Genomic DNA, 13633 nt, shown 5'->3' with positions numbered 1-13633 from the left:
AAAGTGGGTTGGAAAAACAATGGACGCTTCCTACAAGGACTGTATTTTTACCGCAGAGAACGTCTAATAAGGATAGGACAATGTTCACATGAAATGTAGGCTAATTCCCATTTCTTCTTGAAGCCGAAATAAATCTGAGGATGTTTATCGGACATGCTTGGTTTTTAGGCTCCTGCAGGTAGGCTACGTTAATCTTATAATATCAATAAGGACCTAGGTAATGTTACCGTTAGCGTTGGTTGAGTGATGGAGGCCAATTTGATTGATTGCATTTGTAGAAAACTAAATGCGGTTATACCAAGCAAATTAATAGCAGCACTGTAACTGTATCTTTCGACTGTCATTTGTTGCACGTGCTACAAAATCATTCTGTGCAATGGAAGATTTACCAACGTTACACCGGTCTTGCCTATACATGCGTGAGACTGAGACGCCTGTTTATTTTGTTTTAAGTGCGTGCAGGGTGTGAGAGGGGAATCGATGTGCTTTGATTCCAGCTTGGTAGTTGTAGTCTGTGAAATTAAAAAGCACGTGTGTGTTCAAACAAATGACACCTTCATTTCATTATGGCTGCTTTAGCAACACACCTTAAGCTACTGTGTAGTGGGTCCCATTTAGAAGTGGCTACTTCATTCGCGCTTTCCTTGACTCATGGAGCTGCGTGAATTTTATTACAACTTTTCGCCACGATATGGCAGTTTAAGTCCGCTTGATGGTTTCCAAAGGAGATTTTATTTGTGTCGCCAGCATAGCCTATTGACAATTTATGTTGTAAATAGGCCTACCGTATAAGCCTACCAGCTTAGGGAACAGCTTTCTATTAGGATCTAGTTTGATAGTTACAGTTTTGTCATAACTCCCTGATGCATTTTTGCATTTAGAATAGCCAGAGCGTGGATATCTCAATCGGAAAATTAAACAATATCGGGTGCCTATGGACTAGGCTGGGTGAACCCAGCCTGATCTGCCCGCTATTTATTTTTTGATTTCTTAAAAGATTGAGCTTGGTCTGGTGAAAAGCAGACTAGCCATGGACCCCAGTTACAAAATGCACAACATGAATCAGCCTATTTGCACGAACAATAACGGACAACAGCTCTTCAACTTTGGCCCGTTAAAATGTGTATGAACAGTCTAGCGACGCATTTCATCAAGGCCTATTTGGACATGTCAGTTAGCCTATTTGCACCACTGGTTAGATGTAAAACAGCATTTCGTTTCAGACTACTGTTACTTAATTTGTGCATTGACAATAAAGTATCACATGAACTAAAGATGACTAAAATCTTATGTAGAAGAAGAAACATTCACAAAAAATCCATCCATCCAAAAATGACCTTTGTTTTTGATATTGAAAACGGTCTCACCCGCTCTCACCCAGCAGGAATCGAGCGGAATCAAATCTCCCCTGGAGTTGAGCCTGTCACTTATCAGCCAATCAAAAATAACGAGAGGGGCTACACAATAGCCAATCAGAAAATAGCACTATTGTATCTGGGTAAGATTTAACGCAACAACCAATGAAAAAACGCGTATCCTGGAATTGTTGAACGTGAATTATTGAACGCGAACCTGTTTCGTTCACCTTGAAGCTTCGAGCATCAGTTCATGGTTTCAGCACAGAGTAAGTCATCTTTTAATGTTACAACAAATCCACAACTTGTTTGACACAAACAATGACAACGTGACTGCTAGAGAATGTTTCCCAGACAATTAGCATCAGTTGTTCATGACTGTCTCTAACTTAGCCAACAGTTTCACAGCCTGTTCATTGACAACACTTGCTCAGAACAAGTAGCCTATGCCTAGTCATAGCCTACTTTCGTTCACACGATGACTGACATATTGTCACATTCTAAACATCTCTCACTCCAAATAGGCTTAATCATTTTATTAGCACTAAACAAATTAAAGTGTATTGCATAGCCTATTGTTATAGGTCACTTTTAAAATCATCATATAATTATATCCTGGCCATGGATGCATTAATCATTGCATCTGCATTCAAAAATGTCAGGTAAAAAGCAATTAAGCATCCTCTCATTCACCCTGAGAGGAAAGCCCCCTAAAAGGTCCAGGTTAGTGGATGCTCAGAGGTGGTGAAAAAGCCCATTATTGAATTGTCAGTGCCATGTGTCAAATCTTTTCTTTTGCAAATCTGAGCAATTATAAATTATACTTTTGCCCCATTTTGACTTAGGAGGGCATTGCTCCTACATACTGTAGCCAATAATCAAATGCCTGCTCTCTTTTGGAAAGCTGAGACACTGTTGGAAAACAATTAGAATAACTGTGTGATGTAGCCTACTGACACAAAGTTACAAAGGCTAGATTATTATTTTCTTTTTTCTACTAACAAGCATCTTTGAACTGACCACATTTCAGCCCTCTAGGTCTTGACTTGATATGACTTGAGTCCTAGCATTAGGTCTTGTCATGCTGTGTGCAAAAGTAGATCAATATAGAATGACAACATGAGTACTTTAGACCATTATTTGCCAAGATATGCTCATGCATTTTGTAAAATGCCCTATGAAAACTCCCCATAGGACTTTGGGTTATCCAAAATACATACAGTAGGCTACTGGCAATTAAATGCCTACTGCATATGAACCCCTTATAAGCATAATCTTGGCCTCAAATGAAAGGTAATACTCTGAAGTTTCCCGCTTGCATTTGGATTGTTGGCTACTTCAGGTTCTGATATAACTACACTAAATATGGAATAATTACAAAAAATACAAATCTTTACAATTTCTATTTCAATTCAATTGGTGTGTATAAGATGGGCTATATTTCTGCACAACTAATATTGGATCAACTGTTGACCGACCTGGGGCTGGTGTATGCTAACTGGTGATGCTAGTTGCGCGTGTAAATCCTCACACCCCTAACCTTAAAGGAGAATTCCGGTGTGATATTGACCTAAAGTGTATTGAAACATGATACCGAGTGTGAACGTATGTCTCATAGCCCATCTCGGCTTGTCCCCTGCACTCCAAAATCTGGCGCTTGGGCTTTTAGCTCAGTGGTTAGAGCGCTCGACTCCCATGCCGGTGTGTTGAGGTGGCGGGTTCGAGGGCCGTGAGCGGCGGACGAAACAACCTCTGGAACATCTGAAGGCATATTATTAAACAGCAACAAAAAGTTGTAGTATTATTAACGAATGAACCGCATTTCATACATCGGATGTTGTTGAATCTGTGTTGCATTCAAGGGAAGAGTAACTAGTTGTTGGAACATTGTGTTCTTATTTACGATGGCTGTTTGCTGCCAATATGTAAACTATAAAACCCTCCTCTGTACACCACCACACCAATCTCCCCACACTGCACGGTTAATCCCTAATGGCTTCATTATGGAGCTGGATGGCTGAGGACATTAAAAGTTAACACAGGTGCCAAGAGCTCAGGTCACGAATGCAATAAAAAAAATGAAAGTTTGACCAATGTGTTTTTATTCAACCACTGGTTAAATATGCATTTTTCTGTAAAATAACTATTGATGCTGCTCACAAACAAAATATACAAATGACCTTGATTAACTTATAGGAAATGAAACCAGTTAATCGTTTAACTGAACTCTTGATCTATGTAGGAGCTACCAACTCCAACATGATGTGGTGAGTGTGTACATGTCTGATAGCAAGCAGAGTGAGACCCTTATGTAAGCATCCTATTCTAAAGGTCCACAGGTAAAGTGGTCAAAACATTCTCAGACATTACCACTGATAGAACGACAAACAGAGACAGAAATAAGAGACAGCAACTGGTAACAATAATGATATAACAATAATTTAGTTAACTTAAAAGTATTTAACTTAAAAGTATTTTCAGATAACCTATTACCTCTTTTTCTGTACAACTATGCAGTAGTTTATTATCCACATGGAGCATTCACACTCTGATGTACCATATTCAGTCTTTACAAACTTAATTTCTCGCAAAGTCCTTCTAGATGCAAAAGTCTCTCACCAGTAACATCTGATCGTATGCATCCATTGAAATAAAATATAATGATACAAAAAAAACAAAGAAGGCTGTAAAAGTCTTTGGGAAGCCACTCAAGCCTACATCCCACACAAGCAAAAAAAGAAAGCCTGTTACAACAGGATGTACATTCAGGCCACCTCATCTGCAACGTCTACAGTGTCTGGCTTGTTCCCCTTGTCTGGTCCGGGGCCGTGGGGAAAAGGGGGTTGGGGGCATGGGGTGTTAAGGGCAGGGGTAGGATGACGGGAGATTGGCCCTCAGTTGGACGACTCCTTTAGCAGGTAGACAATGAGCTCGTAAGTGGACAGCGTAATGGCCGTGTTGGGGATCTGTCGGATGAGCTGTGGAATGAGTCCTCTGTAAAAGGCAGCGTAACCCTCCTCCACCGCCACCAGACGCGCCGTCTGGAAAAAGTATCTGTACTTGCTGCCCTCTTCACGTAGTCTTGTTCGGATGACCTCTGTGAGCAGGGCAAGGGGAGAAAAAAAGGGATAATCTTTTAATCTTTTGATGGAAAACATAAAAACTAAACCATAAAATAGTTTTGTTTTCTAAAATGGGCAGTGACTAAACCTGGTTTTATTTCACTGATATATTATCTTCTTTTATAAGCAGTACACCGGAATTTGAATATGTTGGAGACTATCCTGCTGCAGTCTATTTCCTGCTACAGTCTTTTAAGTCAATTTACATTTATTCATTTAACCCACATTTCCATCCAAACCCATGGAGTGCAAATGAGTGGTGCTTTCATTAGGTAATTTCTCCATGGGACAGTCTAGACTCAAAAACCAAAAGACCACAGGAAATGACAGGAGCACTGCTGACTAAACATGTTGAGCAAGAATCCTAGTGGAGCAGAGTTGACATTTGGCCTGAGACCATAAGCGTACCGTGTGGATATGCTATGCAGGAGGCACAGCCCTTGGCGAAGGCTGCTGCCGCCATGAGGCCCAGGAAGTCCGACACTCCCTTGTTGGCCTCGGTCTTGGCAACGGTCATGCGTTGCTCAGCCATGTGCTTCTTCAGGGACTCGTAGATGAGGAAGCAGATCATGGTCTCGGAGATGCCGGCGTATGATGCAGTCAGGCCACGGTAGAAGCCACGCACCCCCTCAGTGTGATAAACGTAGCGCGCGCACTGCAGCGCGTTCATCTTCCTCTCTCCTTTTGCTCTGTGGGGAAAGGGCAGCAATGTTTTAATAAGAACAATTTCACTACATTTTTTTATTTAACAGCGTCAAACTTGTTCGGACATGCCCTCTTTCGGAAATTAAGTTTAAACCAACCTCTAGTCATACCTTTACTGCTTATGGCTATTGGAGGGGTTATTCTAGAACACAGAGGGAGGGTACTATACAGGAAGCCATATATTTGAACACAGATATGCAGGCCTAACGACCTCTACACTTTGCTGAATAAATATAGATTGCCCGGCAAGGCTCTTGACAGCTTCAAGGTGGGTATTTATATAGCAACGGCACTCATCACATGCTAATGATGTTGCAAGTTGTATAAGAGAGGGACAGTCCTAATAGGTTTAGCACAAGCCAGGCGTCGTCAAAGGGTAGGGTTACACTGGTTGAGGTTAGAAGGGGTTGAGGTTAATCTGCACGTAGGCACAGACTTAGGTGTGAAGCCAGAGGGAACAGTTGATAAATATTTGCTTTCCCTTCCCTGACTAACATGACAAGTGCTTCGGCAGTGAGGGAAGACAAGATTCCTTCCTAGGAAAAGGCTCAGGTATACGTCTGAATGAGAATGTCACAATGGGTGTCTACTTACTTTTTCTCCAGCTGCATTCGTGTCTTGACCATCCAAAGAGGGTTCATCAGGGTGTTTGTGATGAAAGCTGTTTTGGGAGGGAGGAGAATAAGAGGACAATTTAATGCTTTTGTGATTTTTGGCTATAAATGTAGGTTTAGAGATGGAAACAGAAAAGGTCAAGAGAATTCACAACGTTGCCGCTCACCTGCGAATCCTGCTGAGGACATATGTACAACTCCACTGTTAGGCACAAAAATGCCATTGAAAGTCTCTTTTGACTTGGAATAGGCGGCAAAATACACAGCTCTGAAAAGAAACCACAAAGAGAAGATATAACGACAAATAAGAGACAACGTCCAAAACCAGACACCAGTTGGTCATTGCCTTGCCTTCGGCCGTTTAATTCAAATTAGGGGGTTTAGTTCGTTTTCTGAATCACGGCCATGTTTACACAATTGTCCTTGTGGTCAAGGGATACAGTGTCCAGAGCTGTCTGTTCCACACTGCTGCCCTCCTTTTGATGTGCTTCTAGAACAGCCTTCTGGTGTTCCATCACCAGAATGAGCTGAATAAGCAGCTGGATCTAGATATGCCCATGCAGTCTCTCTGAACAGCCGTGGAAGCTGAAGGACACAGCAATAAAACGGCCAAAAAAAAAAGAAAAAAAAAAAAGCGCACCAGCCACAAAAAGAGCCCTTGTTACAGTGCAGCTCCACACTGCTGCTCTGCTCTGACACAGCTGTGGTCGTTTCCTCATTCCACTCTGCTGAAATGGCTGTTTGCTTGAACGACTGGAAGGGCTCATGCTGACCAGTGACTGATCGAGAAGGCAAACATTTTCTTTTCATGGAACTTCCTATATTGTTGTTTGTTATTTAAAGTGTTCTGAAAGGAGACCAGGTTAAAGTCTCAACTGTGCCTTGTCAATTTTTATCTAATCTGAAGTTCAATGGTTCACAAAATATGACTGTTCTTTGACAGTGTTTTGGTGGGGGTGGTTGGTGAACTTGTAGGTGCGTGTTCTCAAGTAGGAAGTCACCCATGACATCAGTGTGTTTCCTCAGGCTGCTTTTGCAATGTGCCTATTGCTCACGTGGCGTGTTTGACATAGTGGAGCACAGTCACACTATGGGTGTTCATAGTACATCATGGGGCCGTGGTTTTCCCAACAACTATCTTGGGTATTCCATTTCAAAAGACCCCAAAGAACAAAAGGACAAGTGCCAACAAGATACTTATAGCCGGTAAACATTTCATGAATATGTCAAATGTGGTTCACATTTTTAAAGCACATATAAATAGGAGTGTCAATATATAACTGGAGTGGACAAAAGTGGGAGCTGGAGCGCTACAGGTATCCCTTGGATCCTCTGGTGCTCTTGGATGGGTTAAAAGTTCATGAATCAGTTTGGAAAGAGATTCCAGGTCCTTCTTTTTCCAAACTGATTCATGATATAAATGGAGTGTTTGTAGTTACCTTGAAGGTGCAACTCCAACGAGGTTTGGACCTAGTCCCCTGAAGAGTGATCTTGGTCCCTCTTTTTCAAGAATTGACCTAAACACAGGAAAACACAGACACACTAACCATCAGACAGGTTCCCTAATGACAGGGCTGTGCCAGAATGGCATTTCCTCCCTGTGGAACATCACTCTTCTGCCGTTCCACTAGAAACCACAGGCCGTCATTTCCTTTTTACTGTAAGTTTTCCCTGTGTTCAGCGACAACTCCCAACTGCTGAGGTCCTTTTTCGCTTCCTTGCTGGTGATTCTCCCCCAGGCCCAAACATCCAGCGCTCAGCCTGCTATTTCGGACAGGACAAAACCAGTTGCTCTGCCCGAGGACTGAGTCCATGAACTCTCTGCTCTCTGGACTGCTACTCGCAGCCAAGCCTGTAATTATTACCCGTCAGGAGTGCCCTTCATTCCACTTACTGCAGAGAGAGAGAGAGGCTCCATTCAACACTATGAAAAAACACCTCTCCACAAGGATTTGATTTAGTGTAGTATTTTCCTGTTAGACACAGGACATGTTATTTTTAATATCTAACTGTGAGGTAGCCTACATATAATAGAACACTATATCCTAACCAATTAATAATAGACAATAACAAGTGACAAAGAAAACTGTAGTTGACACTTCAGAGATGAGGAATGACATGTGTCAAGCATACCTCTGCAAGGTAGAGGCCCTAGCTGTGTCATGAATACAATTTTTCCAAATTCACAACCTCTTAAGCAGACAAACCAAGAAAGTAACCGAAGCACCCCATTTGTGGTTATGCTAAGGTGTCTGCAAAACAGCAAAAGCGGTGACGCAGATTTTAGCTTTAGGTCAATCATCTCTAACATGCATTGGGCAGCATGTTAACTACTGTCAGTGATAAAGTAACCATGCACTGGTAACATCTAGTGGGCTCTAGTGGCCAATTATGCAATTAAAACAGTTGGATGCACAAACAAAAAGAGGTTATACTCTTCTACAATAAGTAAAGCCGTCCAAAATAACTAAGGTGGAGATGTGTAAACAGGAAGTGAATTGGCTAATGGCTCACTGGGACAGACTACTCGAGACAAAAACATTTACACATTAAAGGCGCTGTAAGCGATGCTGGGTAACATCACTTCTGTTGATGTTCAAACAAAACAGAAAGCTAGCTCAATATTTCCTCCCCCTCCCTCCCGTGCAATCGAAACTCTCATAAACACGCATCTCGTCGGCGATTTGCTGGAACAGTTTGTTATGTTTTTATAAGCAAGGTTTGCCCAAGTTGTTTTGTGGCCGTTTTTGGAGCCTGGGTTGTCCACAGAGATTGCATTGTTTACAGTGTATTCAGGGCACAGGCAGCTAGCGGATGGTGAGATGATGTTTGCTGTAAGTGACAAAAAATGTTTTAGCCTTAAAAAGGTATGACATCGCTTAGAGCACCTTTAAGTGCACAGAACCAGCCATTCTCAGCCTCCCACTGACAAAAAACACAAAGGGGAAAAAAAATCTTCACAACATACAGGACTCATCTCATTCTACTGCCCTGGGCGCAGACGTTAGCACAGGGACATCCTGTTCTGGCCTGGCCCAGGCGAAAACTGACACTGTGCCAGGCTGCTGCAGGAGTCACATCAGAGCACAGACAGTAGCGAGGGCGGCACTGGCGGCAGTTTCCTTCTTCACATGATCCGCCTTGCACTGATCTGCTTGATCGTGTGCTTCAGCCGCGTGCTGCCCAAAATAGGCACCCTCCACTGACAGGGGCCCTAACCTTGTTCCTCCGGCAGCGTTACTGGGGCTTTATGTAACATTGTCGCAGTCTCCCACGGGAGAGAGAACATATCTGTAAGCGTCAGCTATCTCCCTGCACCATGCACGTGTGTGTGTGTGTGTGTGTGTAGGGGGTTCTTACTGCCAAAGGGAGGGCTTAATCTCTGCTTTTTAATGCAAGAGATTAATGCTACCCTGGATATTGGACAACCATGTTGATACACTTTCTTAAACAAAATTTTGAAACACAGCTTCAACTACAGGTATCAATGTAATGTTATTTTGGCTCCAATTCACTATGGCATCTAAAATGGACTTTGGAAGCAGTTGGAATCAGACACCTCCGATGCAAAACAAAGTTTAGCGATGTAAACAGCACTTTGAGACATAATAAGGACTTCAGCCTTTCAAGCACTGTGCCAAGTCTGCAATGCCACTACATCTTCCCCTCACTCATTGCATGTACTTACCGTAAGACCTGTAGCAGGCTCGGCGTGACTGCACCTGGCCGGAGGACGCCTGTTCCATTGACTGTACCCAGCTGCACTTGGAAGACAGGCCTGAGCGATAGGCCCGAGGACTGCAGCCGCGTCTTCAGCACCTCCAAGGGGCAGGTGACGATGGCACCAACAGTACCGCCACACCTGCACAAAAAAATCAATACAATTTACTGCCAATACTTCAAACCACAAGCCATGTCATCAAAATGACAGCTACTGTTGTATTTTGTTAAGTATATAATGCTATATCTTACCAGAAGTTGATGCTTAAATAATGTTAACCCTGTGTTAGATATGCTTCTAGCCTATTGTGATACTCCTAGCATGAAACATTTGGGCTTAATGGCTTTGTGGACATGATCTATGATAATCAAAATCAAATGTCCCACTGATATGGATGGAAAGGATCTCACCATGGCTATGCTCACTCAAAATATATTTTAGCATTCACAGGATCCATTAGTAAACAGCAGTAAGTAATCCTGATGTTATCAGAATCAATAGGCTAACTCTTTTGATCAGCCACTGGCTGAGGTGTTTGTGACAAGAATTGAAATGCACTCACTGCATTAAAACACTAAATAAGGCCTGTTATATAACAATAACAAAACATGCCTACCAGTGTTGACACAACAAATAGGCCTACCGGTTTATGCTGCTATCAGAACAGATACAACCATTTCCATGAATTATACTGTAATGCATGGCCTAGGCAGCTCAGTAGCTTTTCACCTGCAATGTTGCATCACAGATGTCAAGGAGAGTAAACTGTGGTGTTACAGATGTCCAAGAGCTGACGTACACAGACAAAAATCAATGAGATTTACAGACAACAGCTTAGCCAATTTCCAAAGGAAAACAAACAGCATGGTCTATTTTGTAATTCAAAGTACCAGGCAGTTCATTCATTTTGTGGACAAAAAAAAACAAAACAACAACACCTTGAAACCCAGTGTCTGAACACATGACATCTTTGAGCTCAGCAGACACTAACAGTGATGCCAGCAGAGGATAAAGTCGCAGCCCAAATCAGTCTGAGAGGTGCTTAACATAATTGGCTGAATATTCAACCTGAAGGGCAATCCTAATACAGAGTCAAGCAGAACTCTCCATCTAGAATGACTTCCTCATTTGTACATGCTTCAAAAAAAATGTTTTATACCGACTAACTGCCCAGTTTCACAAGATCTGTCCCCATGTAGTCCATAGACTAGGTGACAGTGTGAAAACAGACAAGGGAGTGGTTGCACAACAACCACCTGTTATGCAGAAAGAGTGAATAAGGATAGCAAATGCCGATTCAGGTGGTGAGGGAAATGGGGATGAACCACTGCCAAATACTCATGGGAAGACGTTGTGCTGCAGCATTCATGCCAAGTGACTTGCATGACCTCAGCAATTGTCCAGCACAAGATGAAGCCATCCTGCTAAAACAGGAAAACTGTAAACCAGTCACACTAGCCTAGCTGCATTCATTAATGGCAAAATTGATGGCAAAAATCCTCAGACATCTTTAAGATGCAATATGATGTGAAAAATGAACAGGACAAAAGACAGCTGGACTAAACCTATGCCAAGACTTGGGCAGGGCAACCACCAAATAACCTCAAGAGATCCAGTCCTTAATAATAAATTATGAAAACTCTGACCGTTATATCTGAAATCATGTATACCTCAGCAAAAGTATTTAGTTTAGACCAACGAATCCCTTCATTCCGAATTCAAAATACCATTTACAGCCAGCAAGTGACCTTGAACATCCCTATCAAAGATGACCTAACCTTCCCACTGCACATACATGGATTTCTATGCAATGTCACGAAAACATGCCTGCGCAACCAAGAGGCAGAAAGCACCATAGAACAGCATAGAGCAATGCAAAAGAGCAAAAGAATAAAATGAGTTTTTGTGCTGAAAACTGCACCAATTCGAAATCACGATGGTTGAGAGAATGTTAAATATATGTTCAATATTCCTAACGGAATGAATGTCTTCGTCAAAAATGACAAAATACGAGGTTATATTAATAATGCAAATGAACGGCAAACTTTGAAATATAGTCTGAAATGAGATGTTATTATCATTGAGACAACAGGGGTATACAAAAAAATCCGATTGTAGCTTACAGCAGCCGACTATTTAGGTTAAGTTTATAACGTTGTGGACGGCCACCAAGCGTCTTCTGCCTCACGGCTGCGCGCGCAACTAGTTTTGTTGGTAAACGGGAAACCCGTGCTTGTCCTGTTGTGAACCTACAAAGATTCCGACCCTTATTCTCAAAATATTCATTTTGGGGGATGGGGTGTGGGGGGGTGCAAGTATGCAAGGAGGAGAATGCAGCCATAATACATTGTTGCATTGGGTAGTCTAAGTATAAGAAAGATATAACCGGTTAACATCTGAAATAATAACAATATTAATTTTAAAAAACCTATGTGGCAAGCTTAAGTGTAGCAGATGTTTACGTAAGCAGTCACGTGAATCTTCATGTCATTGCGGCCGTCTAGAACAAAATGGTCGCTGGTTGAGGATGTACCGTTACCGGGCAAGCCACAAATTGTCACTGATATCTTGACACATGTAATTTTGCCAGAACATGATAACATTATTTTCAAATTGTTGAAAATAATTTACACGAAGTAGTTAGCTGCTACTGTAGTTTTACTAACATATAGTGTTAGCTAACCAAGGCTCCGACAACGTTACAATGTTATGTAATGGCAACATGGGAAGCATATAGGCTAATAATAGATGTTACTGCAATGAATCAACGTATATTCAGATAAACATCAGCGGTAACGTTCCCATTATAAGCTCAACAGACGGTAATAATGTAACTAGAACTAGCCACCTAAATATCCTGACATTTAATTTAACATTAACGTTAACACTGACATTGACCTGCCTAGCTTGGCAAGTTCAAAGTATGCAACGTTAACGTAAACGTTACGTCTGACACAACTACATTACCGCAAGGGACATAACTACAACAGTAAAATAAGTAAATTGGATTGGGCAATGTTGTGGTGTACTACACTGCAAGAATTAAGTTAACGTTTTGACACTGACATTAGTTCAGACGTTACGTTAGCATACATTACAGCTAGCTAACCTGCTAATGCATAGCAATTACGTTAACGTCCTTGAATAACCTGGCCAGGATAGCCTAATTATAGAAGAGGGACTTAGACAGTTGCCTACAATTAAGATTGCATGGGTAATTGCAAAGGGGTGTTAGTTGATCCATACTTTTGTGAAACACGCGCAAGACTAAGAACCTCGTGTTAGATGTTCGCAATATTAGCTACCCCCCAAATTAAACAATGCAGAGCTGGCTAACTTTGCGATTCTAATTTCACCGGCATCTAGCTGCTAGCTGCTACTGTGAAAAGTGGTGACGAGACACAGACTTAAAATTAAAAGCAGCTAGAGCCAACAAAACGTTCACGTTACTTGTAAATTGATGTCAAGTCTACACATTGTAGCTCATCGAGGAGCTGTAGCCTCGGTGAACAAACTAGCAGCTAAACGTCAGTTGAAAATCTAGAACTAGGTTTTAGTTTAGTTCGGAAAGTTAGACCGCTAAGTGACCATGTAGGCTACGTTATCTTAATTTACCCTACTCTTACATCGAAGATAATAAGAGTTGAAAATACATTTCTACAAGAAGTTAACTTACCCCCCAGCAAAGAGATGTAAAAATGTGTCCCTCTGTGCCATTTTCAGATCTTCATTATAATTTGCGACAAAATATGCACAGGAAAATTATGGTATTTTTTGTCTCTCAGGCCGAGTTGACAGCCAGGCTTCTCTTTTCCAACCCGGCTTGATCTGCTCAGATTGCAAGCTTGCGCAGAATCGATAAACGAGCTGAAGCTCATGAATAAATTGACGTCAGGGAGGTTGGCCAGGGGTGTTGTCCATGACGTAGGTTTATGTGTACCAGCGAGCAATCAACAGCATTTGAAATAGCATAGGCAGCAAGCTACGAAAATATCCTGTTTTCTTCATGCTGCAAACCAATAAAATAAAACATTTATATTTAACTTGATAATTGCCAAATGCAAACATTGGTCAAACAATGGAATAAGCCTGGCCTAATGGGCCATACAGACAATA

General features: G+C 41.8%; 1 protein-coding gene across 2 annotated transcripts; it reads right to left on the bottom strand.

The window, feature by feature from the left end:
- Positions 1-3436: 3436 nt before the first annotated feature.
- slc25a33 (solute carrier family 25 member 33) lies at positions 3437-13386 on the bottom strand. 2 transcript variants are annotated; one of them, XM_048242048.1, is made up of 7 exons: positions 13194-13386; positions 9485-9658; positions 7236-7313; positions 5964-6064; positions 5777-5843; positions 4886-5166; positions 3437-4452 (listed from the first exon to the last, which is right to left on the bottom strand). In XM_048242048.1, exons 1-7 carry the CDS (start codon positions 13232-13234, stop codon positions 4250-4252), a joined length of 945 nt encoding a protein of 314 aa, XP_048098005.1. In that variant the 5' UTR covers positions 13235-13386; the 3' UTR covers positions 3437-4249. The 2 variants fall into 2 exon arrangements, with proteins under 2 accessions (XP_048098005.1, XP_048098006.1); XM_048242049.1 differs by lacking the exon at positions 13194-13386 and adding an exon at positions 10247-11348.
- Positions 13387-13633: the final 247 nt, after the last annotated feature.

This window comes from Alosa alosa, chromosome 4 (assembly GCF_017589495.1).
Source record: "Alosa alosa isolate M-15738 ecotype Scorff River chromosome 4, AALO_Geno_1.1, whole genome shotgun sequence".
NCBI lineage: Eukaryota > Metazoa > Chordata > Actinopteri > Clupeiformes > Clupeidae > Alosa > Alosa alosa.
Note: the sequence above shows the minus strand (reverse complement) of the source record. Positions and strands in the feature narration are given on the sequence as shown.

Bases quoted from the DNA above. Each gene is read 5' to 3' on its own strand.
- slc25a33 (XM_048242048.1), bottom strand. From the start codon at position 13,234: ATGGCACAGAGGGACACATTTTTACATCTCTTTGCTGGGGG. The intron at 9,659-13,193 runs GTAAGTTAACTT...TTTTTTGTGCAG, and splicing joins TTACATCTCTTTGCTGGGGG to GTGTGGCGGTACTGTTGGTG. The intron at 4,453-4,885 runs GTACGCTTATGG...CCCTGCTCACAG, and splicing joins CTGCATAGCATATCCACACG to AGGTCATCCGAACAAGACTA.